This window comes from Carettochelys insculpta, chromosome 5 (genome assembly GCF_033958435.1).
Source record: "Carettochelys insculpta isolate YL-2023 chromosome 5, ASM3395843v1, whole genome shotgun sequence".
Taxonomy (NCBI): Eukaryota; Metazoa; Chordata; order Testudines; family Carettochelyidae; genus Carettochelys; species Carettochelys insculpta.
In genome coordinates this window covers 88,180,537-88,204,920 of record NC_134141.1, presented here as the reverse complement: position 1 = coordinate 88,204,920, position 24,384 = coordinate 88,180,537, and the positions used below count along the sequence as shown (strand labels likewise).

The following is a 24,384-nucleotide window of genomic DNA, read 5'->3' as shown; positions in this document are numbered from 1 at the left end:
GTGCATAGCTGCAGTATGGCTGCTCACTGGCTAATCTCGACTGCTACAACAGCTCCTTAGCACTGTGCGCATCTGATCACAAAGACAAAACAGCTCCAGAACTGAGAACTGGCCTAGGGATCAAACAGCTCCTACTCCTACTGCTTAGAACCCCAAATTCGGGGCGATGATGCACGGATATATGAGGTTCCTGTATTCTAGACTGTGTTCTAGTGTACACTGCCTTTTGCTACATGTGGTAAGATATTCATCCTGTATTCTCATAAAATAACATGTAACTGATCTGTTTGTTTTTTCCCATTCCCAACCCCGAACCATCTAACGCCCAAGCCTACTCATATCAGTACTTCTTAACTTCCTGACAAATCCAAAAAACCAAGGGCATGCAGCAGAAAGGACACTTTCCACTCTTTATTTCTACACAATTTTACCTCACTCTGCTTGAAAATAAAAATCCAAATGTGGAAAAACCTCCATTTATAATCCCAACACATTTTGTGCATACAGCAAAATGAAAGCTCTGCTCAGCTTCCATTCAGGCACAAATGTTGATTTTAGAAACACCATATAAAATACGGGGCATAGGATTACTTATTTCTCCTTCTAATATAAGAGCAGACAAGCTGTTCAGTGAGAGAAGCCAACATACACTTCATCTTGTGTCTTGCGAGCGCTTTTTCTGAGATCCAACAATTCTGTTCTGCTTGACACATATTGCCCCCTTATGGACAGTGAATAGTTATAAACACCAAGAAGCACCACATTCATAAAAACGATCCTATTTGCAAATGATTTGCTAGGAAATACAAGTTTCTCACTATGCAAAAAATAACCCGATGAAACAATGGGGGCCATTTTGCAGTGGCTTTTGTAAAAGGCACTCTGTGTATGGAAGACTTTCCAGTCCATTCTTTGCATTGAATATCACTGGATTTTGGATCACACTAGAGAAGGGCAACTCTCAATACCAAAGAGATCAACATTTCAAAATTAAGTTATTAAAAATAGTCCAGCAATATTGTCACAAGGACCTAATGGTAAAATGCAAAGTGAGGTAAAGTGCATGTCAGATTATATTTCCCAAATGACAAGGCAAACCACACAAAAATAGGGGAGAAACACATTCCCTAGATATGAAGATATGGATTGCTTAGAATCAGGGAATAGTTTTAAGAGGGGGATGTCCATGTTTTTTTTTTCTCAGCATCAAATAAATTAATGACTACTGTATCTTTTAAATAAAGAAAATGTGGAAGAGAGCTGAGAAACATATTTTGCTTTTTTCCACCTCTCTGTATACAGTCTCTTGTTGTCTTGGGTGTGTGTGAGACAGACAGTTTATGCTCCAGGAGAAGGGCAACATATATTATGATGTAACATATGCATCCAACCCCAGCTAGTAACTCAAGTCATTCACCACTTTGCTGGTGGCATGAGTACTGGCAGCACTGGGAGCCAAGCAACCTAAATAAGCTAAATTTGACGGGCAATGTGTGTCCAAAAACCATCTGCCAATGCCATTCACTCAAACTTGACAGCAGCAGCGAAGAAATGCTGCTATTATACCACCCAACTTTGGTGAGAGACCACAGTGGCAGGCTGGGGATGCAGCCTCCCCCACTTCATTGCATCCTTATTAAATTCAGGTTCTCAAAAGGGTGCTCGTGTCACCTCTCATTAAAACAGGGGCATGGCCCTTTGACACACACCCCTTTCCTCCAATGCTGATGGCTGGTGGTTCTTCTGCTGGAACATACTCAGAGGTGGACTTGGTTGGTCATAAGGCCCCTGTGGTTCTTCCCTAATACATACAAACAACCATTTTCCTTAATCTCCAGTTCAGACAACCATCCCTCTTGTCATCTCAGCAGGTGTATGAAGATATGAAATGCTGGTCCTGGGTGCTTATAGGTGACCTCAGTGGATGACGATGCTGCGGGGGTGATGATTGCTGGGTTCAGACAAGTCCTCCTGGGACTCAGGATTTAAACTAATTTGCTGAAGCCTAAGAAAGTTCTGTGGTCTGGCCGAGAGAACCATGAACAGTCATTCACGCTCTCCAGCAACCTCTGGACTTTTGCTCTTGAACACAGCTTTCTGGAGGAAAGAAGTCAGCAGGGTCTGGCTGTTGGAAGCACTTGGGAAGCTCTGGCCAATCCAAGAGCAATGCTGTGGCTTGTCACTAAGACACGCTAAGTATATGTATTGCATAGTTATTAGAGTGAAGAATACACTCACATTTAAGGACTGGAGATCTTTGTGGTGGGATTGTTGAAGGCCACTGACCCCATCCGATCAAACATTCTTTTTTCTTATGACTGTCACGGGTACCAGTTCCCAAATGACAAAGGACTTTTTTTCTTTTTGAAGCAGTTCTTGGTTGCTAAGCAGATGCTTTGGGTTACTACGTGGGCATTAGGCCGCTACAAAATTTCTGGGCTCTGTTTCTCCAGAATGTCACTGGGAAAGCAGTTCCCAACCTTCCACTGAGATGGGATTACACACAAGATACCCATTTGCAGTGACTAGTTTGCTGTGGTGGCTGGATATACATTTTAAAAAGCCACGGGAATTGTTTATTAGTTTTCCTAATGCTTGGGTGGTCAGGAGGAGTTGAATGAACTTTCAGGCTTTTGAGAGATTGGTAACACAACAGCTGAAAGGAAGACGAACAGCACAATTTCCCAATGCAAAGCTTCAAAGATGGTGATGGGCCCACATCATTCACCAGACTTTGACGACTTGGGACAGTGGTGTAAGGAGGGCGAGGGGCTGAAATACATGAACAATGTGACCCACTGGTATTGCACGATGAAGTCCATGCTAGAAACCTGGAACAACCAAAAATTTCAAGGCCTGGGGTACTAATTCCAGGAACGGTAGCCAAGAAAAATGTCATCTCATCATACCTGTGGGTAGGTGTCCTATTTGGGGACACTCCTTGCTCAGCTATGCTCTATATACAGTACACCTGCTAAGTATCCAGGAGAGTAGGCAGAGAAAGAGAGAGAGAGAGCATCTTGTGTGACTGTGTTCCCTCAGTGAGCCCACTTGTCTATATGGGATTCAATGCTTTTACTACTGGATGGAAGAGAAGGTACAGTGCTTGCTACAGTTTGTCTAGCACACATGCTTTTTATTTTGTTCTCCTGATGCTATAGTGTGCGATTCCTCTGAGGAGGATCCCATAGGCCATTTCTACCATGCAACCACCTGCATTCCTGCAAAGCAAAGAAAGCAGACCTGCCCCACACCAGCTCTGACAACAAGGCCTCGTGTGCTGCTGCTCAGGAAATCAAGACTCAGTTATGCAGCCTGACCTCAAAAGTTATGTGAGGAGAAGCACAACCGATTCACGTAGCAATGCGAATCGATAGCCGCCTTCGTTGGTGCCCTTTGGTTGTACTGCAGGGATTCTAAAATGCACCAGTTACAGAAAATAATCCCGTGTATGGTGGTTATTGGCATTGTCGACCAGAAGGACACGCCTCTGGCATATCCTGGGCTTGTGTAAGTTTGTGGGGCAAGGGGGAGAGGAGGTAGAAGCACTTGTTAAACTGGAAAATGCAGAGAAGCAAAAGAATTGTCTCTGCCATACACTGGCATGCCAGAGATGTAGCTGGGCGGTGGGGTGAGGAGGGCGTGCTGAGCTCCTAAACCCTCACAGCTGCAGCCAGAAGCAGTGGAATTGTAGGCGAAGGAGCCTGCATGGAACTCTCCTTGGGAGAGGAGCCCTTGTGAGACAGCGACTAAGCATTTCTTGGAGATTTATTTTTTTAATCTTCCTACTAAGTCCTTGCCGACTGACCAGGATGCCGGTTGGATGCCAGTCGATTGCCCTTGGTACAGTGTGTTGGTGTGCAGTCTTTGGGAATGACGATTTTCTTATCAATACCACGCGTTCAGAGATAGGCTCAGTCTCTGCCGCTCTGGCGTGGATGTCCAAACTTGGAACTGAATCTGGCGTCTCTTCGTATTTGTGGTGCTGGCTTCCCTAGGAACTCCTCTTGGGAGACGGTGATGGAGTGCTTCTCGGAGATTTATTTTTTAACCTCTGATGACTTACAGATATAGATGAGGAGGTCAGTGCCACAGATGTGGCGTGTGCTGCAGTACCGCCTGCCTGTCCACCAGTTGCCGGTGACTAAGACGTCTATGTGGATGTAGCACCAACTGCCCTGGGAGCTCTATTACAGGAGTGTCCTCTATTAGGTTTGAAGCCGGACATAAAGCTTGAGCCACTGTTAGACTTTTAAATTTATTGTCTCTATTCTCTGTGGAGCTACCCTGGAAAGAAGGGCACATCTTGCCCTTGTTGAGGATATGAATGTGATCCAGGCAGGGGAGATGCTAGGAGTGTCCACCACTCAGCTGAATAGCTTGATGACAGGAGAGGCCCCTTTCAATTCCTGGGGAGCTTGGCAGCCCCAAGCAAAACTGGTGAAAATTTAACCCCTAGAAGGGGAAATCTGCTTTAACTAGCTCTATGAGACTATGGCTACACTCTCTCCCTAACTTAAAATTGTGTAAATTATTTTGAGTTACTTTATTTCAAACTTGGGGCTGTCCACTGAATGTTGAAATAAGGGGCTATTTCAAGGTTTCCGCTACCTCTCTTCTGACGAGGGGTAGCAGGAACGGAATACTGTGCTCGAAATAGCATTGCTATTTTGAGCATGGTGTTTAGCCTTGGAGTTGTTATTTTGGGAGGGATACGTTTTTATCCCAAAATAGCAACAGTAACAGCCATACCCTGAATAAACCGGAGAGGTCATTTGTTTTTTTTTGTTTTTTGTTTTTTTTAAGAAAAAAGGAAAAAACAAAAGGAACAATTGTTCCAACAACTGTCTTCTCAATGACTGGTTAATGGAGATTTTTGAACAAGGGACAAGAAAAGATGTTTTCTCTGAGTAGGTTTAATGAAATAACCACTTAACATTTTTTCCAACATCAAAATGGGTAACAGACAGCATTTTACAACACAAAGCAGATGAATTTTCATATTTAATGCATTTGTTAAAAAGTAACACACTTTACAAAAATAATCTTTATTTCTACAAAGAAGAATTTAAATACAGCATGTGTCTCAGGCTTTCCCCTGTATTTCTTTCCAGCAATGTCAAACACCTAGCTGACGTGGTGGTAAAATTGCTGTTTCCACCTTTCTTTTTCATTTTGCAGAACCTGGGTTTACATTAGAAAGTAGGTTACAGCCAGTTTAAATAAGATGTCATGTATGTATCATGTATTGTGAAAATTCCCCCCCCCTTGATTGCATTCTTATGCTCTGACTCCACCACACAGATCCTTATTACACATTCTGTCCTCCTAACTTCCCCCTTCATGTCCTCAGAGGACGGGTCCTTAAATTTTTTTAATCTGCCTCCTTATTGGCATCTCATTAAACCAAACATTTGTGGCTTTACATTAGCCCATTACACTGCAACCATTAATTCTCTCTATTGCCTCTGCACTGCAGATAAGACAACGTCAATGCAGCTTAAAAAGGGAGAATTTTGGCCACACAATGTACATCATCTTTAAAACAGAGATACCAAGGTATTTCTATTCCACAGTCACAGATTTCAGTTTAAAAGGTTCATTACTATCCACCAGGTATGTATGTCACAATATCCACAGTACTGTCTATACAAAATGAAAATTCTCAGTATGTTAGTTTCAAAAATCTGTAATGCAGATAATTCAGTTTAATATTGCTATATTTTAAAAGACGTTTTAACTACCAGCCCATAGCTCAGTTGCTGAGAGAGAAACTCACTACAGTTTAAGCTCCAGAAGATCAAATCAATTTGCTTAACACAACATCAGGACTGTATTTGTTAACAAAGGGTTGTGCTAATGTGAACAATTCCATAATTAATTCTAGCTTTGTTTGAAAAACAGCTGACTTTAAAGGGAAGTGCATGTAACAACACAGGCTTTTAGCATCTTACTTTTTTGGCTGTTAATGAAGACCTTTAGAAAAAACAGCCAAAATGCTATAATCTGACAATGAAGAGTTGTTGTGCATGCACAAAGGAAACAAAAAGGGTGACACTAAATGGGCCAAATCCTCTAATAAGCTTTTATGAAACTACCTGCTTGAGTAAGAGAAGGGGGATTTGCCCCTTTTCTTCTTTTTTGGTGTATTACTTTTACAGACTCTTACCTTCAGGGACAGTAGTTTAGATACGCATGCAGTCAATTGTAAATAACCATATGGGGCCCCATCTTGCAGCCCTACATCCCTAAACTTCAATGGGAGTTTTATAAAAATACATTCTGCAGGCATGGACCCAGTTATGATGGACACTTCCTTTCCCAAAGAGGTGCCCCTAGCTTAAGCTCAAAGGTGCTCTGATACTATGATTATGAGAACTGTCCGTACAGCTGTGTAATGTCTTGTGCTCCTATATAAAATGTGCTATTACCTGAAACAAGGAAAATCTTTAACTGTTTTTAAAGCAAGAGATGGAAAGCAAACCTCACCCTTTTACAGATAAAATACCCAATATGTATTTATTAAGCACTGACAGTGTGATAAACCTGGAAGTGTCCATGTAAATAATCACTTTATACATGGTATTTTGTAAATAATAGAGGTAAGAAAATGTAGATGTATAAGAAAGAACTGCATGATTCCTTGATATGTAATCAGAATTTACACAGATAACTCTGTGCATATTATGGGCATTTTAAGCAAAACATTTTCTTCTTCTGGTTTTAGTCTACATATTACTGTTTTTTATCATTCAGTGGGGCTTCATGGCTTTATAAGCGTGAATTTTGATAGGTATAGTTGAGGAAATATAATGGAAAACATGCAGATAACTAGTACACAGTTATAGATAACCTTTGTTAATTTTAACTGAAGGGGTAGTTCTACTTTGAAAAGTGACTCTGTGAAATGGGCGGGTGGGATGACATATTTACCGTGTCCTATGAGTCAGTTCTCAAAGCACCTCTCAGGATGATCTTAGGGCCCCAGAAGATTGGAATATGTAATATGTGGTTAACTTACAGGCAGAAAGGTGATTTTTCTCATGGTCAGCCCTGCAAACTCAAATTAGGCTCAAAGTCACACTGGGTTCTCTCCTCATGTCTTATCACCTAAATAAAAATTCTGCAAAGCATGTTATGCCCCTAGTTAACATCTGTGTAATCCCCAGGTCTTTGGTGGCTACATGAATGAATAGCTGACTAGAATTTAGTTACAAATCTGTTGGTGCATAATACGTTATAGAGTACAGTTATTAACACCATTCATCATTAACAGCATTGAGTCTTCCGAGCTAGCCCCAATAAACTAAAAGAAGTAAACAAGTATTTTTGTCGGTAAGTGAGCCTAGGCATTTCTGAATTCACTCAGGCAACATATGCCTTGTGTAAGAATGCACCATTTATATATAGTATGTCATTTTTGAGAGTAGAACTCTACTTCAAACTGTACACTGTTCACCTGATGCATTAACTATAATTGGGACAATTCTTCCATTTGGGAGGAATCCCTGCTCCATTCCCTCACGTCATGAGTTGTGCTTCAAGACCAGAGAACTCTATCTTCCACCGTGTAGAACATAAGCAAAAATGTCCCTGTTTGGTACAACAAACTTTGAAACTCTTTTGTACAATATACTGTTGAAGGCTGAATGGGACTGTTCCTTTTCGTGGCTGGTTAGGTAAACAATCTGACAGGATCTAGCTTCTTGATAGGTAATTATGGATTCCTTGCTAGTTAAGTATGAATGACTTCATGCAGATTAATGGTGCTATAACATCCATTGCTGTTTTCATAATCCAAATTAACCCCAAACGATCTGAAGCTCCAAGTTGTGTATGATTTTGGAAAAGAGAAATTCCAAATGAATCTAACTTCACATTAGTCTTCTTATAGATATATACACTGTTTAAAAAAACAACCCATCCCTACAGTGGCAATAAGAATATGTAGCTCGCACATATATGAAAAGAAGCCATCACAATAATGGAATTCAGCACCTACATGATATGTTTTAAAGTAGGCTTGGTGATTGATTATCATAATCCAATTCCAGAATCACTAGTGTATTTTTTTCTTTTTTCCATTCTGTATCCCTAAAATAAGGTCTCTCTAGACTACCTTTAGTACAAAGAAATTGAAACTTCAGTGATGTTTTCCTTAACATGCCAGTGACTGCTACAGAATAGAAAAATTGTTGCTCATAGACACCCCCCATATGCTCTGCAGTACACTCCTAATGGCAAGGTCTACTTGATATATACTATTACAAACTAACATCAAAATGGAGCATTTAGCTTTTTGCTGGATCAGAAAGGCCTAAGTAAGATTTGTGGATCTCTACTAGCGAGAGTCCCTTTCAGCACTTGTTTTGAATAGAGAAAATAATGTTAATTTCTTATAGTCAGGCATATGTTCTCACCTCAGAGCCCAAGGATGTAATGGACCTAATCCAAACCCAGTAATGCTGTTGGGAATTTTTCTAGTGCAATCAGCAGGCTTTGGATCAGGCCAAATATTAATTAATGCTAATACCACCTGCACCATGCCTCAGGATAAAAAACACATCCCCAGCTACTCCAAACATCCCTAGTTTCTTACTGTGGCTTTTTCTTGACTCTGAAGAGCACCTGTGCAATGATAAACATGGAATGATGAACAGACTGTACACATCTTGCATGAACTCATTAGCATTTGGAAAAAATGTCTTAGGCACTACCAGATGAACTAGCAGCTATGCATCAAAAATAACTCACACAGTTGATAAGGTATCATTAAACAAAAACATCCTCAAGAACGTCAGCAATATATTTACTTGGATCTTGTTTTTGTATAAGTAGCTATTAATCACAGGATCCAGAAAAATGGGCATAACAAGCCCCAAGATCTTGATTCATTACACTTCACAGTGAAAAGCATCAGTGACTCTATTTTGTATTCAAACTTATACTAGAAGCACATTCTGGTAAATAAATTCTAGAAGCTCATCTCTGCCTGGTATTCAAAAAAGCAAGTAAAAAACCCTTCATAAGTGCATTTCTAGGTTCTGTGGGGCAGCAGAGTTTATACCGCACACTGCTGTAATTTGGCAGATCATATTGTGGGCTTTCAACACTGCACTTCTCACAAAGCTTGGGAAATACATTTTGTTTATGGTGTGCTTTTCTGGCTTCCAAGATAGGACGAGCTTCCAAGATAGCTGTTCATGGAACGTTAATTAACATGGACCAGATTAGTAATTGAGACTGGCATTAGGCAAGAAATAAACTCTTTTGATAGCTCCAAAAAATAAAACCAAACAAAAAACCCCTTAACCAGCATCAGAATGGGCAGCAAATATATACACCCTGCTCCTCACTTCTTACAGATGGTTTCTTTCAATTGCAAACAAAAATGTGTACAATCCAAGAACTAATTGTTATTATGCAATGTGCTTTTTCCCATTTAAATATATGCATCCTTACCCTACCAGCATCCAATGTTCTATTATGTTCTCTCGTACATATTTTGAAACTGGTCAATTAAATAGGTGCTGTCCACATATTTTAGCATTCTGTACTGCATTATTCTTGGATTAGTGGTAAAATTAAGATTATCCATATACCTCTCAGAAAATATATTTGGGTCTTGGAGAAATCATGGTCACACTGAAGCCTATGGCAATTTTGCCATTCAATATAATTAAGTCAAGATTTCACCCTGTATGTGGATCGGTAGAATCCTTGCTTAAATTTATAAATCAAAAAGGCCAAATTCTGCTCTCATGTGCATGGATATAACTGAAACAGACTTTGATCCAAAATCTACTTGTGAGAATTACAGCTTTATATGACATGTCACATATTTACTTTGCATCTGACCAGTTCATGTGTCTTGGTTATTTCCAGAGTTATTTGGAAACAATACTAATGAAAAATGCTCCAGTCCTTCTGTTTTCAGACAGAAGTGTACAACTAACAAAAGTGTAGAGTTATGCCTTGCAAACAACCACCATTTTGTGTGTTTGACAAATCTAGCTTTCACAGTAGGCAAATGGCAAAATCCTGGTGAAATCAAAGTTTTGGGAACAGCTTACTAATAGTACCACAAGCACATTCCTCTTTTTGGTGCTATGCACATAGACCTCCAAGGTCAAAACTGAAGCTTAAAATGTAAATGTAAAAATACTGTACTCTCCCATTTAGCTAAATGGATGTCAAAGTTCTGGATAACCAAATGTTTGGCTAACTAGAAGTGCTATTTTGAACATAGGTCAACATGAGGGACTCACTGGATTTAGACAACCAGCATTTTTGGAGAAAGGGAATTTGAATAACTGGAATTACACAATACATCAGGAAAGCACGATCAGGTAGTCCTTCAAAACAGAGAGAAATACTGTATTTGTATCATTGGAACCATTTTGAAGAAGCATTTGCTATAGAAGGACTATTATAATGCTACCGGTACAATAATAAATGGCTATAAACAAGGCTTTGTTTTGTCATTTTTAACTATTGCCTGAAAGATTCCAGTTTACGTCCAAAAAGTGGTTTTGAAATCTTAGTCTCCTCAACCCCAGTTTGTCCCCTCTGCAATACAGCAAGTCATTGCTGATGAATCAACCTCTCCTGGGGCGATGGGACATAGCTGCCCTGCAAGGATGCAGCAATGACAATTAATAGAGGAGGCAGAAGGTAAAATAATTGAAAAACTGGGATCTGCAGCTTTAGTTTCATTTTCATAAACATTTTCTGAATTCAGCTATGCAAAGCTCAACCCTATATTACTTACGCACTCAGTTATCCAGTGAAATCCAACTTCTACACCTTTGACTTCACCTCAGCCAGTCTCTCGTCGTTCTATACTTCTACCCTGCCCCCACCCCTCACCATGCAGCTGTGATCATATCAACGCCGTCACTGCCTCCTTTGTCGGCTTCTCTTCCCACCACCTTGAGGCTTTTCTCACACTTTCCCCTTCACACACATGGAATACTCTCCCCTGTCCCAAGCCAACAAGCCAGCTGAATCCATCTCTCAATTCAAAGGTCTTTTTAGGCTGCACTCCTTCCAGGATGTTTGCATGGAGCCAGGAATAGCTTCTTAAAACAAGAAAGTGCTTTTAACTGACTCATCAGGATGTGCACAGGCTTGAACTAAACCAGTGCATGATCTTATCATTCCCACTTTGTCCTTCCCTGGTATTTGTTATCCTTGTCACTATACCAGAATCAGAGAATAAAGCCCATGGGATATGAAGCATGTCTTACGATTGCTTTTTGATGCCTCTAGCATTCTTTTAGGTGCAGCTAAAATAAATTATAAATAAAATAACAGACTGCAGATTGGACACCAATTGTGAACTTGACAAGCAGAAACCTAAACTATAATTAATTAAAAATTATTTTTAACAGCAACTCCCCTCAATTAGATGCCTGAAACCTCAATTATTTTAGGGGGTACCAGGGATTAACAGAGAGGAGAAGAGCAGGTGACCACAAGGATGGGCAGCATGCATTACATTGTCAGCTGTCCTTTAGGGTGAATACACAGCGGGTCACGCGGGTTCACTGGCACCATCACCACAGCATACAGCCAGAAAAGGAAGGATCCATAGTGTTACTCTATTAAGTGCTTCAAAATACAGCCTATCTAACACTGGGCAGTGTTAATACCAGAACAGAGCTTTGCTGGCAATGCTTAATCATATTCAGATGCTATCTTTGTCTTCTTACCTCGCAATTTCTATGGAGCCCATCACCATAGCACCCAAGCAAAGCCTCTTGCTAACGAGGGCTCAGTGCTGGGGTAGACAAAGCTGAAACGGGGCAAAAAGGCAGAGAAGACCAGAGGCAATGGGAGTGCCATACATAAGTGTGACACCAAGTAAGGTAAGCTCAAAGGCAACAGAAATTATGTCAGACAACGTAAGGGACAAATCACAGGAAGATTGATGGCAATTTTCCTCCACAGTTCCAGGCCCCAAGGCCCTAGGTAGCCTTTACACCATCCAAGCAGTAATTTTAGGGCAAAAACCACTGCCAACACTTTCTAATGTGGGACTCCAAAACTGCACACGCATATTTTCACTGAACTTCTATTCACTTGAGAAGTGGCATGTGTGTGCACAGATCTCATCACTGACCGTCTGAACAACATGAATGGGGGGAAATGTGGCATTCATAGATTCAAAATTTTTGTGAGCAAAGTTGGAAGCTAGTTTGAAGCTGGTTTGAAAACATTGCCCCTTTGATCTTACTTCCTCTGCATGTATTTTTGTAGAAATGCACATTTCTAAAGCGCAAGCAGAGAAACACTTATCTCATATACAAGATTGTTAATGCAAGTAAAAAAATTCAGCTTGTATTGTAATTATTTTTATCGGTATAAAGATGTCAGGTCCTGTTCATGAATTTCCATTTCCCCCTTCCAATGCTCAGTTCTAATATACACCTTTTTTTTCCTCTAAAGAATAACTCATTATATACCACAAGGTACATACTAGTAGGAGGAAATCTATTATTCTCTGCACGCACAGAATGCTATGTCTGTAATTATAATCAGTGTTGATGTATGGGAGAATGGTGTAAGCAAAGTCCACTAAGAAAAAAAAAAAAAAGATACCCTCTCCGACAACACAAAAACAAAGATAACGGGTTGTCTTCCAGATAGTTTAAAAGTAAGATATTAGCTGTACTTCACAAACTCTGGCAGCTCCATTCCTGTGTGCAGGTTGAGTACGCCAGCTGTCTCCAGAACAAAGGCAGGGTGAGCAGGATTGGTGAATTTGTGCCTGATGGTGAACAGAACTAGTCTTCTTTCTGCATTGAAGAATGAAAGTCTCCCACCATTATAATCCAGCAGAATGCCAACCCGGGCTGGCTGCTCCGTCATGTAAACATCACTCATTACACCACAGTGGAAGAATTTATAGATGAAACTGGAGGGGATGGGAAAGAGAAACAAAAGGAGAATCCAAGAGCCCATTCATCAGAAACAAGCTGTCACCATGTGTTTCCCAGCCATTAACAAATCGTTGCCTCTCACACAAGTACTTTGCAAAGTGCAGTCCACACGTTGAAGGAGAAGAAATTTATTCCACACCTAAACTGAGGTTATTTCACAACATTGCCTTGTACACGCTGAACTCTTACACTAGCCCCTTGTCAGACCAAGACCTTTCTCCCAGGAGAAAGACACTCATTTTGATCTTATTTATCAATGCCACCTTCATTTTTCTAGCCTCTGGGCCCTGTTATGGCTTCATGGGGCTTTGCAGATACTCAGCACCTCGCAAGATCATCACAAGATTATCTCAAATGCTACATTTAGTTGACTGTTGCTAATATGCTCAAATTTAGGAGTAAATAAAAAATAAATAAACTTAAAAAGTGCCAAAGGTTAGCACTTTACTTGAACCTGTGGTGTGTTCAAAGTAGGATTTTGGCTTAGGAATTTTTGGTATTTTTCATAATAGAAGTGCAGTTTAAAAAAAAAAAAAAGACAAGACAGAAAGGTGAATAAACCCACCTCACTCTCACCCCACAGCAGCAATTCTGTCCCACCAGGCTGGGCCTGGCTTTCTTGCTGAGCATTGCAACCTGACACATGGGTTCATAGTACCACTTGGGTTTGGCCATCCACTGCTCTGCAGATAGAGGGAGAGGAGCAGACAGGCCAAACCTGAGTGGTGCTGAACCCTGTGTGCCAGGCCTCACCACCACTCAGGCCTCATCAAATGTGTTTATAAAGCCATTTCCAAAACTGCACCGTCTCCATTCAAGTTCACAATTACCATAACCACAGGGACCTCCATGACAAATCATAGCCCTGCTGATACGGCCCAATGTAACCTGGGCCTGTCCTGTTCCCCATGCCACAACTGCAGCTAATAGGGGGCTCAAGCTAGGTCTCCCTCATTATAAAAGAGTGGACAGCCTGTCAGGGTATTCTGGGTGTCGTCACCCTGGAACTTGTTCCATTGTTCCAGAAGCAACCTTCTGCACATGCTCAAAAAGACTTTTGATAGAGTTTTGCAAGACGGTTGAGGGTATGCCCCTCAGAACCCTGTTCCTGATTCACTGGCTGGTTGGGCTAAGGTTCTTTTATTTGCTCCTGATAAATGTTTGGTTTTTAATGCTGTTGGGTGTGCGAAGCTGCTGCCAGACCAAGTGTCCTACAGCTCTTGTAAAGGTATCTTTTTAATTGTGACTCAAATCTGAAGAAATAAAGATAAACAAAGATGTCTTCTACCATGAGCTAAAACATTACTTCACAAGGACCTAGACTCACTCAGCTTTACCTTGTTTGTGTAGAACAACAACATATGCACCAAGAAGTATCATCCTGTCCCAGGGTGCTGCATTGTGGGGTAGAGTTATAGCAGATACCGATCCGGTAGACTTGGCATCCAGTGGCGGTGGTTTCCCAGTAATGCTGACCACGAGCTGGCAGCAGCTCACCCAGGGCAGATGGAAGTCTATGAATGAAGAGAACACAGAAAAGCCAGTATTTCAGCACAGTGACTGCATAATGGTCTTTTTATCACATGCCGTCACAGCACGGGGCAGTATCTTATATTGGTTAGATACAGGTTGAAGCTCTCTAGTCCGGCAACATCCATCGTCCAGCATGATTTTAGTTAGCCAGATGTTCGCTTATCATAGGTGTGTACAAATTTCCTGTGGTCCCATAAAGCAGTGGAGGCAGGTGCCTGGGAGCAGAGGGAGTGGGAGCTGAGCCATGTGTGTCAGGGGTAGGTAAGTGCACCCCATTACCCAGACTCCGAGCCCCTCAATCACTCCTGCACCGCCTGCCATCCAGACACTCACTCCCACCTCCTTTCTGCACCCTCCATCATGCCCTCTCTCCCTGCCTGCTCCCCTGTCGGCTGCAGGGGCTTCAGTGAACTGAGCCAGCGAAGCGGTTCAGCAGAGGAGTTGCCTAACAGACAGGGCAGCCCCGTGCTCCTTAAGGTCAGCAGCCAGGGCAGAGAAGGAGGGTGAAGAGGGGGCTAAGTCTCTGCCCAGTAACTGCTCTGGAGCCTGAAAGTTTGGATTGTGAACAGGCTAGAAATTGCTTCCTCCCCATACACAGCTACTCCAGAGCGTCACTGAAGGACAGAGAGGCTTCCCTGTGCCAGCACTGTGTGGGGCTCTGGCACACAGAGGGCTGGTTCCTACTGCACAGCGCCCTGGGTGAGAGGGTCTTGGGCTTTCCAAGGGCACTGATTCGGCCAGAGACGGTGGGCAAAGGAAGGAGCTTGCTAGCCAGGCTGTTGGTGAGCTGAGAGCTCTGACCAGGGGCTGGTTCTACACAGCACCAGGAATGGGCTGCACTCCATGGGCTGGGGGATAGAGATGAGGGGCAGGGCTGGGTTGCGGGAAATGGCAAAGCAGAGCAAGGACAGTGAGATGAGAGCACATAAAGGGTCGATGGGTGGGCAGCAGAGGTAACCTGTAACGGGCCACTGCCTACCCATGCTCACCAGCTACTGCAGCTTGCAGCAAGTGCTGGCCAAAAATGGGACTGCAGACAAGGGCCTGCTAGTCAAAAGCCTTCCAGCAGGGGCTGCACTGATGGGCCTGGGGTTAGGGGGCTGGCCCTGTGTGCTGTACATTCATCTCAAGACCACCCCTATTTTTGGCCACTGAAACTGACACTCGCTGTTGATGGGCAGAGGACTAGCAATCAGGGATCCTGCCAGCAGCAAGATCTGCCAGTACCAACAAGGGGAAGACAATAAAAACAGAGCAGTTTTCCCATTTTGAAGGAAAAGTCAGGACATTCTTAGGGGGGCTTAAATATGTGACTGGCCCTTTAAAAATGGGACACAAGGTCACCCTAATTTGATTAAGCATTTTGCACCCATCTGATGCAGGGCGAGATGACTACACAAGAAAGGTATAGGTTTTGCACAGATTTAACAAAATCAGTAGAAAATACAACAGCAAAACTGGTGCAGCCTTCTAACGTAGGCTCAGTTACAACCAATTTAATGAACATTGCACCAATTTAACAAAAAGTTTCCCCACCATTTGAGGTAAATTGGTGCAAATCTGGGTTTAACTACAAGTCAGGTTTCATGAGACATCAGAACTTCCATGTGTAAGAGTCTGATGCTTACCCAGAGAAATTGGTTCTCTCAGGAAGGCATACCGCAGTTCCGTTGCCTGAGACTTGCAAAGCTGGATGAGCTGTGTCACTCATCACATGAAATCTAGTTCCTGTTATTAGGCATGACAAAGAAACACAAACCAAATTAGGAGGACTCCAATGCTCATTTGAACTGAATCACAGAAGACCAAGCAAGACAACAACAATTACTATTATGGAAGCAAGACACACCATCAGGAATGAAAACAAAAAAGCAGTCAAGTAGCACTTTAAAGACTAACAAAATAATTTATCAGGTGATGAGCTTTCGTGGGACAGACCCACTTCTTCAGACCATAGCCAGACCAGACCAGACTCAATATTTAAGGCACAGAGAACCAAAAACCAAAAAGGTTCTCTGTGCCTTAAATATTAAGTCTGTTCTGGTTTGGCTATGGTCTGAAGAAGCAGGTCTGTCCCACGAAAGCTCACCACCTAATAAAATATTTTGTTAGTTTTTAAAGTGCTACTTGACTGCTTTTTTGTTTTGATAGTATATACACTAGCACAGCTCCCTCTCTGTTACTATTCATCACAAATGAGTTTTCTGTTAGGCAGGTCAACACTACAGGAATCAGTCAATTTCAGATACTCAGTTCTAGCTACAGCAATTGCGTAGCTAGAATCAATGTATTTGAAATCAATTTACTTGACTGTCTTCACTAAAGGAGGTCAACAGGATCGTTTCTCACATCAACCTCCTTTACTCCTCCTTTAGTGAGGAGTACAGGGTTTGACTGCCGACCCCAGACAGATGGATTTTGAGTGTCTCTACCAGACACTCTGGAAGACCAGCCCTGACCAGGTCGATCTTTCACATAGTACAGACAAGCCCTTAGAGAAGGGCAAGAGCCCAAACATTGCACGCTTAAGCACATCGCCCTTTTTGCGAAAGTCAGCTCTGGATCTGCACATGGCAGCTTAGATCCATGTTATTTTCACCACACGAGAAGGAGGAGTATGCACATGGTAAGCCTTCAATCAGGGCAACACCCGCATATGCAGCCTATTCCCTGCTTCATCCTCCCACAGATAAAACAATTCTGTAGTGAGAGCAGCAGTAGCTACCAACATTGACGAAGAGCCAATCTATCTTTCACTCTTTTTGCAGTTTTTTCCAAAATAACCATGAAAGCTTCACAAAGGGGAGCCCAGCAGTTTTGAATGTCAATAGCATAGTGATCCAGTTTCCCACTAGAGCAGCACAATCACAAATACAGTCTCACTGTGAATGTGCCAGAGGCAATTACACACTCAAAGATTAAAATAAGACAATTAGCGATACTCTGGAAAATTGTATAACTACTTTACATAGGATTGGTTGCTGTAATTTTTCTCCAAACTTCCTTACCAGTCTTAATGCCTCAGGCTGTCTTGCCTCCATCAAAATATTTTTCATTTATAATAGTAATGTTGTGCCAAATAAGACAGAGGCTCTCAAGGGGTTAGAGTAGTTCAAAAACTCTTTGGGCATCCCAGAGATACCTGGTATCAATAGAGTTTTGAAGTTAAACCATTATTTTTCAAAACACACATCTTCAGTTCTGAGCTTCCCAGAAGGTATCGTCTCCTAAAACACTGGGCTAAGTTTCTTTAAAAGTACAAATACAAACTTTTAGTTGTGCTTCAGGGTCATTCTGTATAATTAATGAATGGAATCTATTATCCGGAAATGTCCTGCCAAGGTTTTAAAAAAAAATAAAAAACAACCCAATACATACTCAAGGACTTGAAATGCAAAAGGTCAGTTTTTCTTCACTGTTAAAACTGTTGATTTCACTGGGGGTGCATAGGTCTAAAAAGGGAAGAACTTGGTGTTGTTTAGGACTTTTACATTCACAGGAGTTATACAAAACTCCAGAACCTGAAGAATACTGGACACTTTCCAATGGCCCTGATTTTGATTTCACTTACACCAGCTTTATACTGGCGTAACTCTGCTAAACTCAAATGAGTTATTCGCAATTCACACTAAATGTCAGTCAAATCACTATGGCCATGTCTACATGGCCCCCTATCCTCAAAATAAGCTATGCAATTTGCACTACGCAATTTGAGAAGTTGATTTTGAGTAGATTTCAAAATAGGCACTCTCTAAAGCCCTATTTTGAGGCAGCCCTGTACTCTTCCTGCGATGAGGTGCACAGGGATGCTGAAATAGCGCACCTGTTGTCTCAAAAACTGTTTTGAGAAAACGGGCACATTGCTTAGCTGTGGGTAGCTATGTTGGGATACCACCGTATCCCAAAAATAGCTCCCATAGGGTAGACCTAGCCCATGAGGCCCAGTATGTCACAATAAACTGGTTACTTTTGGAGAGTAAATTTTAGCATTACATTCTGGGGCAATGATACTATCTTCAGCTGCCGTGCCACTTTACCCCACTGTTTTGGTGTCAGAAAATGGAGCTACCTTTTGTTGAGATGAGGGCAGCTTCACTCTGTTCACTTGTCCCAGATGAGTTGACAGCTCTCACATAGAAGAAATAATTCACATTGGGCTGCAGGTTAACTTTCAGTTCAGGCTTTTTTATTCCAGCAAAAGATCTAGCAAAATGTCAACAAAAACTGCACATTAACCTATCATAATTACCAAGTGATCTTTTATACAAACAGCCAAGCCATGGCAGCTATGTAACATTGTACTTGGATATAGAGTGCTGAGCATTGTAGAAAAATATGAAGGTTGGATGGAATCATAGACAGATAGATCTTCAGATAACACATGGATTTTGCTGTTTTACCTATGACACGTCCCCTCAATTTACTGGTCTATTCCTTCAAAATGACTTGAGTTTCTACTATCTTGAATCTTCTGTAGTTATTTGTACCAATGCACATCAGGTGTAAAATTGGACTAATAGCATTTTATACCTGCTTTGTGTTCAGATTACCCAGGTGGAGGTGAATATACAAAGTGTACGGCCGTGGAGAATAAGGATCCCTAATTTTCATAGATCTTCTCAGTAAAATGGCCATGTTGCCAGATGAACAAGTAAAGCAACAGATAAAACCTGCAATAGACATGGCTGCATGTGAGAACATGCAGCTTGTGTGACAGAGCTGCTTAAATACAGATTACAATAGTGAGTGGAAATTACCACTCTTTGAAAACACGTGGGACCTACAGATACAGTAAACCCTCAAAATGTGTGATTTCGAGGTGCGCGTAACTCGCATTAATGCAAGTTCAGCGCAGCTCGAAATCCCGCCCCCCGCCCCGGCCCTGGCTCAACCCCACCTGGCCCTGCACAGCCCCAGTTATGCCCCCTCCCCATGCAGCTCACTACCCCTGCACGTGGCTCCCACTCACCACCCCCACCCTGGCTCACTACCTCTGCACACAGCCCCAGTTCAATCTCCTGCGGCCTGGCTCACCACTCCTGCGTGCGGCTCTGGCCCAGCTCACCACTCCTGTGCATGGCTCCTGCTCAACCCACTCCCACCCCCACACGGCTCCAGCTCATCCCACTCATCCACCAACCTCCTTGTGTGCAGCCCTGGCTCAACTCCACCGCCCACCCCTCCACAGTCCTAACCCATCCCAGGCTTAACTCCTCTGGCCCCCTTCCACAGCCCCAACCCACCACCAGGCTTAACCTTCTCCAGCCCCAGGACTTACCTTTCACAAGGAGCTCCAGGTGCTCTTGCTGCTTCCCTGGCTGCAGAACATGTGTTCCACCAGGAAAAAGCTGCCCCAATTCATGCAAAATCCAAGTTGTGCGAGGGTGCATGGGAACGCAACCCTCACGTAGCTCGAGGGACTGGTGTATCTGATTGTGGGCTCTTGTGTCCCACATTCAGCCAAAATGTATGGTGTCCCCTCCTGAGCTACACAGTGCACTTTAACTGGCTAGCTTTGAGAACTGCCTTGGCTCAGTGTCCTACTTTGATTAATCCTGCCCTTTACGATCCTCAAAAACTCCCACTTTCACACTCTGGACAGCTGGCACCATTATACACTCCAGGAAAAGTGAAGGAATCAGCCCTCCCTTGTTCTAGTTAACAAACATGTTCAAGTGACCTTGAAAGGTGTTGGAGGCATCTAGAAAAATATGAACTTTACTTTTTATTCTGATGGAAACATAGGGGCTGAACTTAATATTTTCACACTTTCTAGGTCCATAATTTTGAAGTCCCCTAGAATGTACAAACACACCACTGTGCACTCAAAACTTGTATCTGAGTGCACAGCTAGCAGTTACTTGCCCACAAGTATCCGTCTGTACATAGCATTTAGTTACCCAGTTTCCAAATGTAAGCGTAGATTATTGTCTACAAGAGTCAGCAACCTTTCTGAGGCAGAGTGTGGAAATTTGACCTTTTGCCCTCTACGTACGGGTCCGAATGCCAGTGATACATTTAAAAGTCACTAATAGTTCTACTTACAACAGCTTCATTAATAAACAAACTCAGGTGCAGAGCCGCACCGTTTAGAGGGCGGTTGGTAGCATTAGCTGGTCTTTTGTTAATCCATGGGCAGCAAGGCTTTGAGCAAGATCCGGACAGCATGGGGGAGGGGAGGCAGAGCTGAGCTCCAGCCTCACTTGCTGATGAAAATCATCTCCCATGCCTCTCTTGGCTCCCATGCCCGGGGTTGCTGACCCATGTTCATGTAGGTGGGCACATTCTGAGGTAAATTCTCACTCCATCTGCATGCCTGATCCCTTACAATGGAACCACATGGCTCTGTTGTACAAGGAGGAGCTGGTTGTGGGAGACTATGTCGGAACAAGACCGGGTGTGCCAGCTTGTGCAAGGCAGGAGCAGAGAGAGAGAGAGAGTTGGGAACTGATCACAGCATGGAACCTACTTTGGGTTCTGGACTAAAATATGGGGAAGATGCTTCCTCTTATACCGGCTCTTACTGTGCATCTCCCCAGCACCGCATCTGAGCATTTAGACTAGCTGCTAGGTGTTTGAATGCTGTACAGATGTAAATGGTACTTTCAGGGGAAATGATGGGAACTCCCTCACTGGGGACATTGAGAATGAGACCAGAACAGTCTCACAGTTACAGTTACTGCTCCTGCATCGATAGTGGGATGGAACTAGATTAGCCAATGAGTCTTTGCCTCTATTATTTCTAAGTTCTATACTCCCACAGTATGACAGACTGGCAAATGCAGTTGGCTACATAAACCCATCATTATTAATTTATCTAAACTGTTTTTCTGCATCTGTCCCACCAGGGAGCAGTACAAACTGAAGAATCATCAATGCTCATCCACTAGGATTTTCCAGTGCACAGCTGAGCCATGTTTATCCATATGAGCAAAAATCGTGCAGCCTCTACACATTCCCCTTGAAGGCAAAATGTCCTTTACCTTCAAGGAGAGCTTTGCATCCATAAAAATGGCAGGATTGCACTCTCTGTGAGTACTAGGGCTAATTCATATAATTTCTCTCCTGTATGCATTTTGCACTGGTATTTCTCTTTAAAAATTTGAGGAAAAAGATCACTCTGCCCTTCAAAGATGTTTCCACTCTGAGTGAACGTCAAAGGGTTGGGGGGGGTTACATCTCACCAGGACTAAGCCAAAGCTCATTAGAGAAATAAACATTCAAATACCAAAAATAGAAGCAGTAAATACAGACCTGAAGTTGATGGAGATAGACAAATTGTATCTCAGTCAAGTAAGATATTTAATTCAACAAGACACTTGAGCATGTACCTACCTTTAAGCATGTGAATGATCGTGCTAATGGATTATCCTGGAAAGACTGAGTGGAAGGAGTGTGATTAGAGGAAGGGTGAACAAAGTGAAGATGGGCTTTAAGTGTTGGCAGTGTTTTCGTTTTCTAGAAGAAAGGGTGCTGGAACTCAAGTCCTGCCAGCAGCCTCAGCCCCAGGATCTCCGGCAGAAGTGGGACCCTGCATTCCCACAGCTGGGAACCGGCTGCAGTGTGGAGCCCTGCCAGCAGCCTCAGCTGTGAGAACCCTGGCTAGGGAGTTGAGGGGGGACCCCACAGTCATGCAGCTGGGGCATAGAGCACCACCAGCAGCCTCAGCCACACGATCCCCGGCAGGGAAAAAATGGTGCCAGAACACAGTTCTGCTGAGTTCCAGCGGAAAAGAAGCCTTGAGTGTCGGCACATAAAGGAGACAGACTGGTCCAAGTACAGAAGCATCAGGGAAAAAGACACGATGAGAGTATAAGATGATATTAAAGGAATACTTAGGAGGCAGATCATCTTGAGTCAGGGCCAAACTCTCTCACAGTACCAAGATGGTTTGTGTCCCGAGTAGCATCAGCCATCAAGTTCAGGCTGGGATGTCCTCCATGTCTGGGGATATGTGAATTCTGCCTCTGGGCCCATTTCAATACGAGATAGTAATATTTCACTGACATCTCAGATTTGACAGTAGCACAAAGTTGTCTCAACTTGGACCTGTCAGTAAAACAGTGCAGGTCTGCCAGTAAGGTACTGTGCTTCGTAACTTATTTTAGCTAGCTTTAAGCTTCCTAAGAATAAAAGCCACCAATTTTATCTGAGATTAAGGCTTTAAAAAAAAATAGCCCAGCTGGTGCCAACTAATGAAAGAGGATAAGCCAACAAGATGGACATTCATTTGCAACATTCAAGTTAATTTTAGCCAACTCCAGATTCACCACAAGCTGAGCCCCAAATGAGAAATAAGTCTTTGAATGCCTTGTCATTTGGTCTGTCCTGCTGGAGGAAGGCACGAGCTGGAAACCTGAGCCAATGAGGCCTGTTCCCTCCTCTCACTCAGAGCCCCAGGCACTCACTTTTGTTGGTTATGCATTAGGTCAGCCCTCTAGTTAGTAATACTAAGTTTAGGGTGAAAAGGGCGCTGTTAGTGCCTGCTTTACGTGAGTATAAAGCTAGTATGTGGAAAGAGAATCATTACTGTTAACAACCTGATAGTGCTGTGGGAAAAGCCTGTTTCATTTCCAGGTCCCTGCGATAAACTGTGATGTTAGAACTCCCTTAATCTAGCACAAACCATCAAACCCTGTAATTTCTGTCATGGAGGAAGGGAAATCAATCTAACAAAATATGTGGAGTGTTCTGTTCTACACTCACTGTTTAAAATATGCCTGCACATTTCAGAGACAACTGGAAATGTAAAAAGGTAATTGTACTGTCAAAGCATGACACATCCTGGCCCTTTTCCAAGAGGTTTTTTCAGTTTCATATTGTTGCTATACAACCTTTGACAAAAAGGACATTAAAAGCAAAGAAGCCAAACACGTCATTTTTCCCTCCCGTTTCCTTGCTTGCTCTTATTCCTTAGAATGAGAAATGTAAATCTCAAAGTCAGTCTCCAAATTACTGGCATTACATTTAACACTATTTGACTTTAAGCCAGAAAGGAATTACATTTTTCTTTACATTTAAACTGGCAAACAAGATCGTGTCACCTCATTGATGTTGCTCAAGGGTCAGAAATTGCCTAGAACATGGGAGGCTTCCCTGAGCCCTGAGAAATCTGATTTCTTGTTGTTTCATCCATATAAAAATTGTATCCCATTTATTTCCATACAAATTCTAAAGAGGTTACTTTCAAATACAGTGGAAGCCAATGGGTAACACACCTATGTTGATGTGTTCAGAATGCCCTCTGTGTTTTAAATAGTTGTTTTCCCTTCAAACAAGCCACCAACAAAACCCAACTTCTAGAGCTGGGCTGACATCATCAGTATCTCTGTTGGGAGCTAAATGTGCATATGATTTTGCAAGCTGCATACAGCTAACACTGGAAGGGGCCGGATGAGAGGGAGGGACGGACTTATGGCTAATTCACAGGCCTGGGAATCAGGCGGTCTGCGTTCCATTTCCAGCTGTGCCATGTGTTTCAGGCCTGCTTATCTGCCCCTCTACATCACCCTCCAAGGAGTCTGAATTGCCCCTGAAAAAGTGAAGGAAGAAGCAGGCTCTTCTTCAGTGGCTGCATGAAAATCATTAAGCCCGTTTGGGTTTTTTTAAGGACTGATTGTCAGAGGCTCTGAAGACAGCTGCCATTCACCCTAGTTGCAGATGCAGCGGCTTATCACGCACCACTGTCAGGCCCATAGGCAGGAATTTCCCAGTGGGCCCTGCTCTTCTCCCCCAGCCCCTGCTCTGCAGCTGGCTCTGACCCCGGCAGCCCTGCTCACCCTCCAGCATCTTTACTGCCAGTGGCTGTGCCCATGTGCACCACGGCCCTGCTGCCCTACCCCTCTCTCCACCACCACCTGCCCTGCATGTTGGCATCCTGGCTGCGACATACCCAGGGCTCTCCTAG

The 24,384-nt window shown here is 42.9% G+C and overlaps 1 protein-coding gene across 3 annotated transcripts in view; it reads right to left on the bottom strand.

Annotated features, from left to right (window-relative positions):
* Positions 1–4,904: 4,904 nt before the first annotated feature.
* Positions 4,905–24,384, bottom strand: part of CMYA5 (cardiomyopathy associated 5) — a 63,142-nt gene continuing 43,662 nt past the window's right edge. For all 3 annotated transcript variants that reach the window (XM_074995468.1, XM_074995470.1, XM_074995469.1), the window contains 4 exons: positions 18,547–18,680; positions 16,106–16,205; positions 14,282–14,458; positions 4,905–12,919 (listed from right to left, as the gene is read on the bottom strand). In XM_074995468.1, coding sequence (XP_074851569.1) covers positions 12,667–12,919; positions 14,282–14,458; positions 16,106–16,205; positions 18,547–18,680 — 664 coding nt within the window. In that variant the 3' untranslated portion in view covers positions 4,905–12,666. The remainder of the gene's footprint in view (positions 12,920–14,281; positions 14,459–16,105; positions 16,206–18,546; positions 18,681–24,384) is intronic.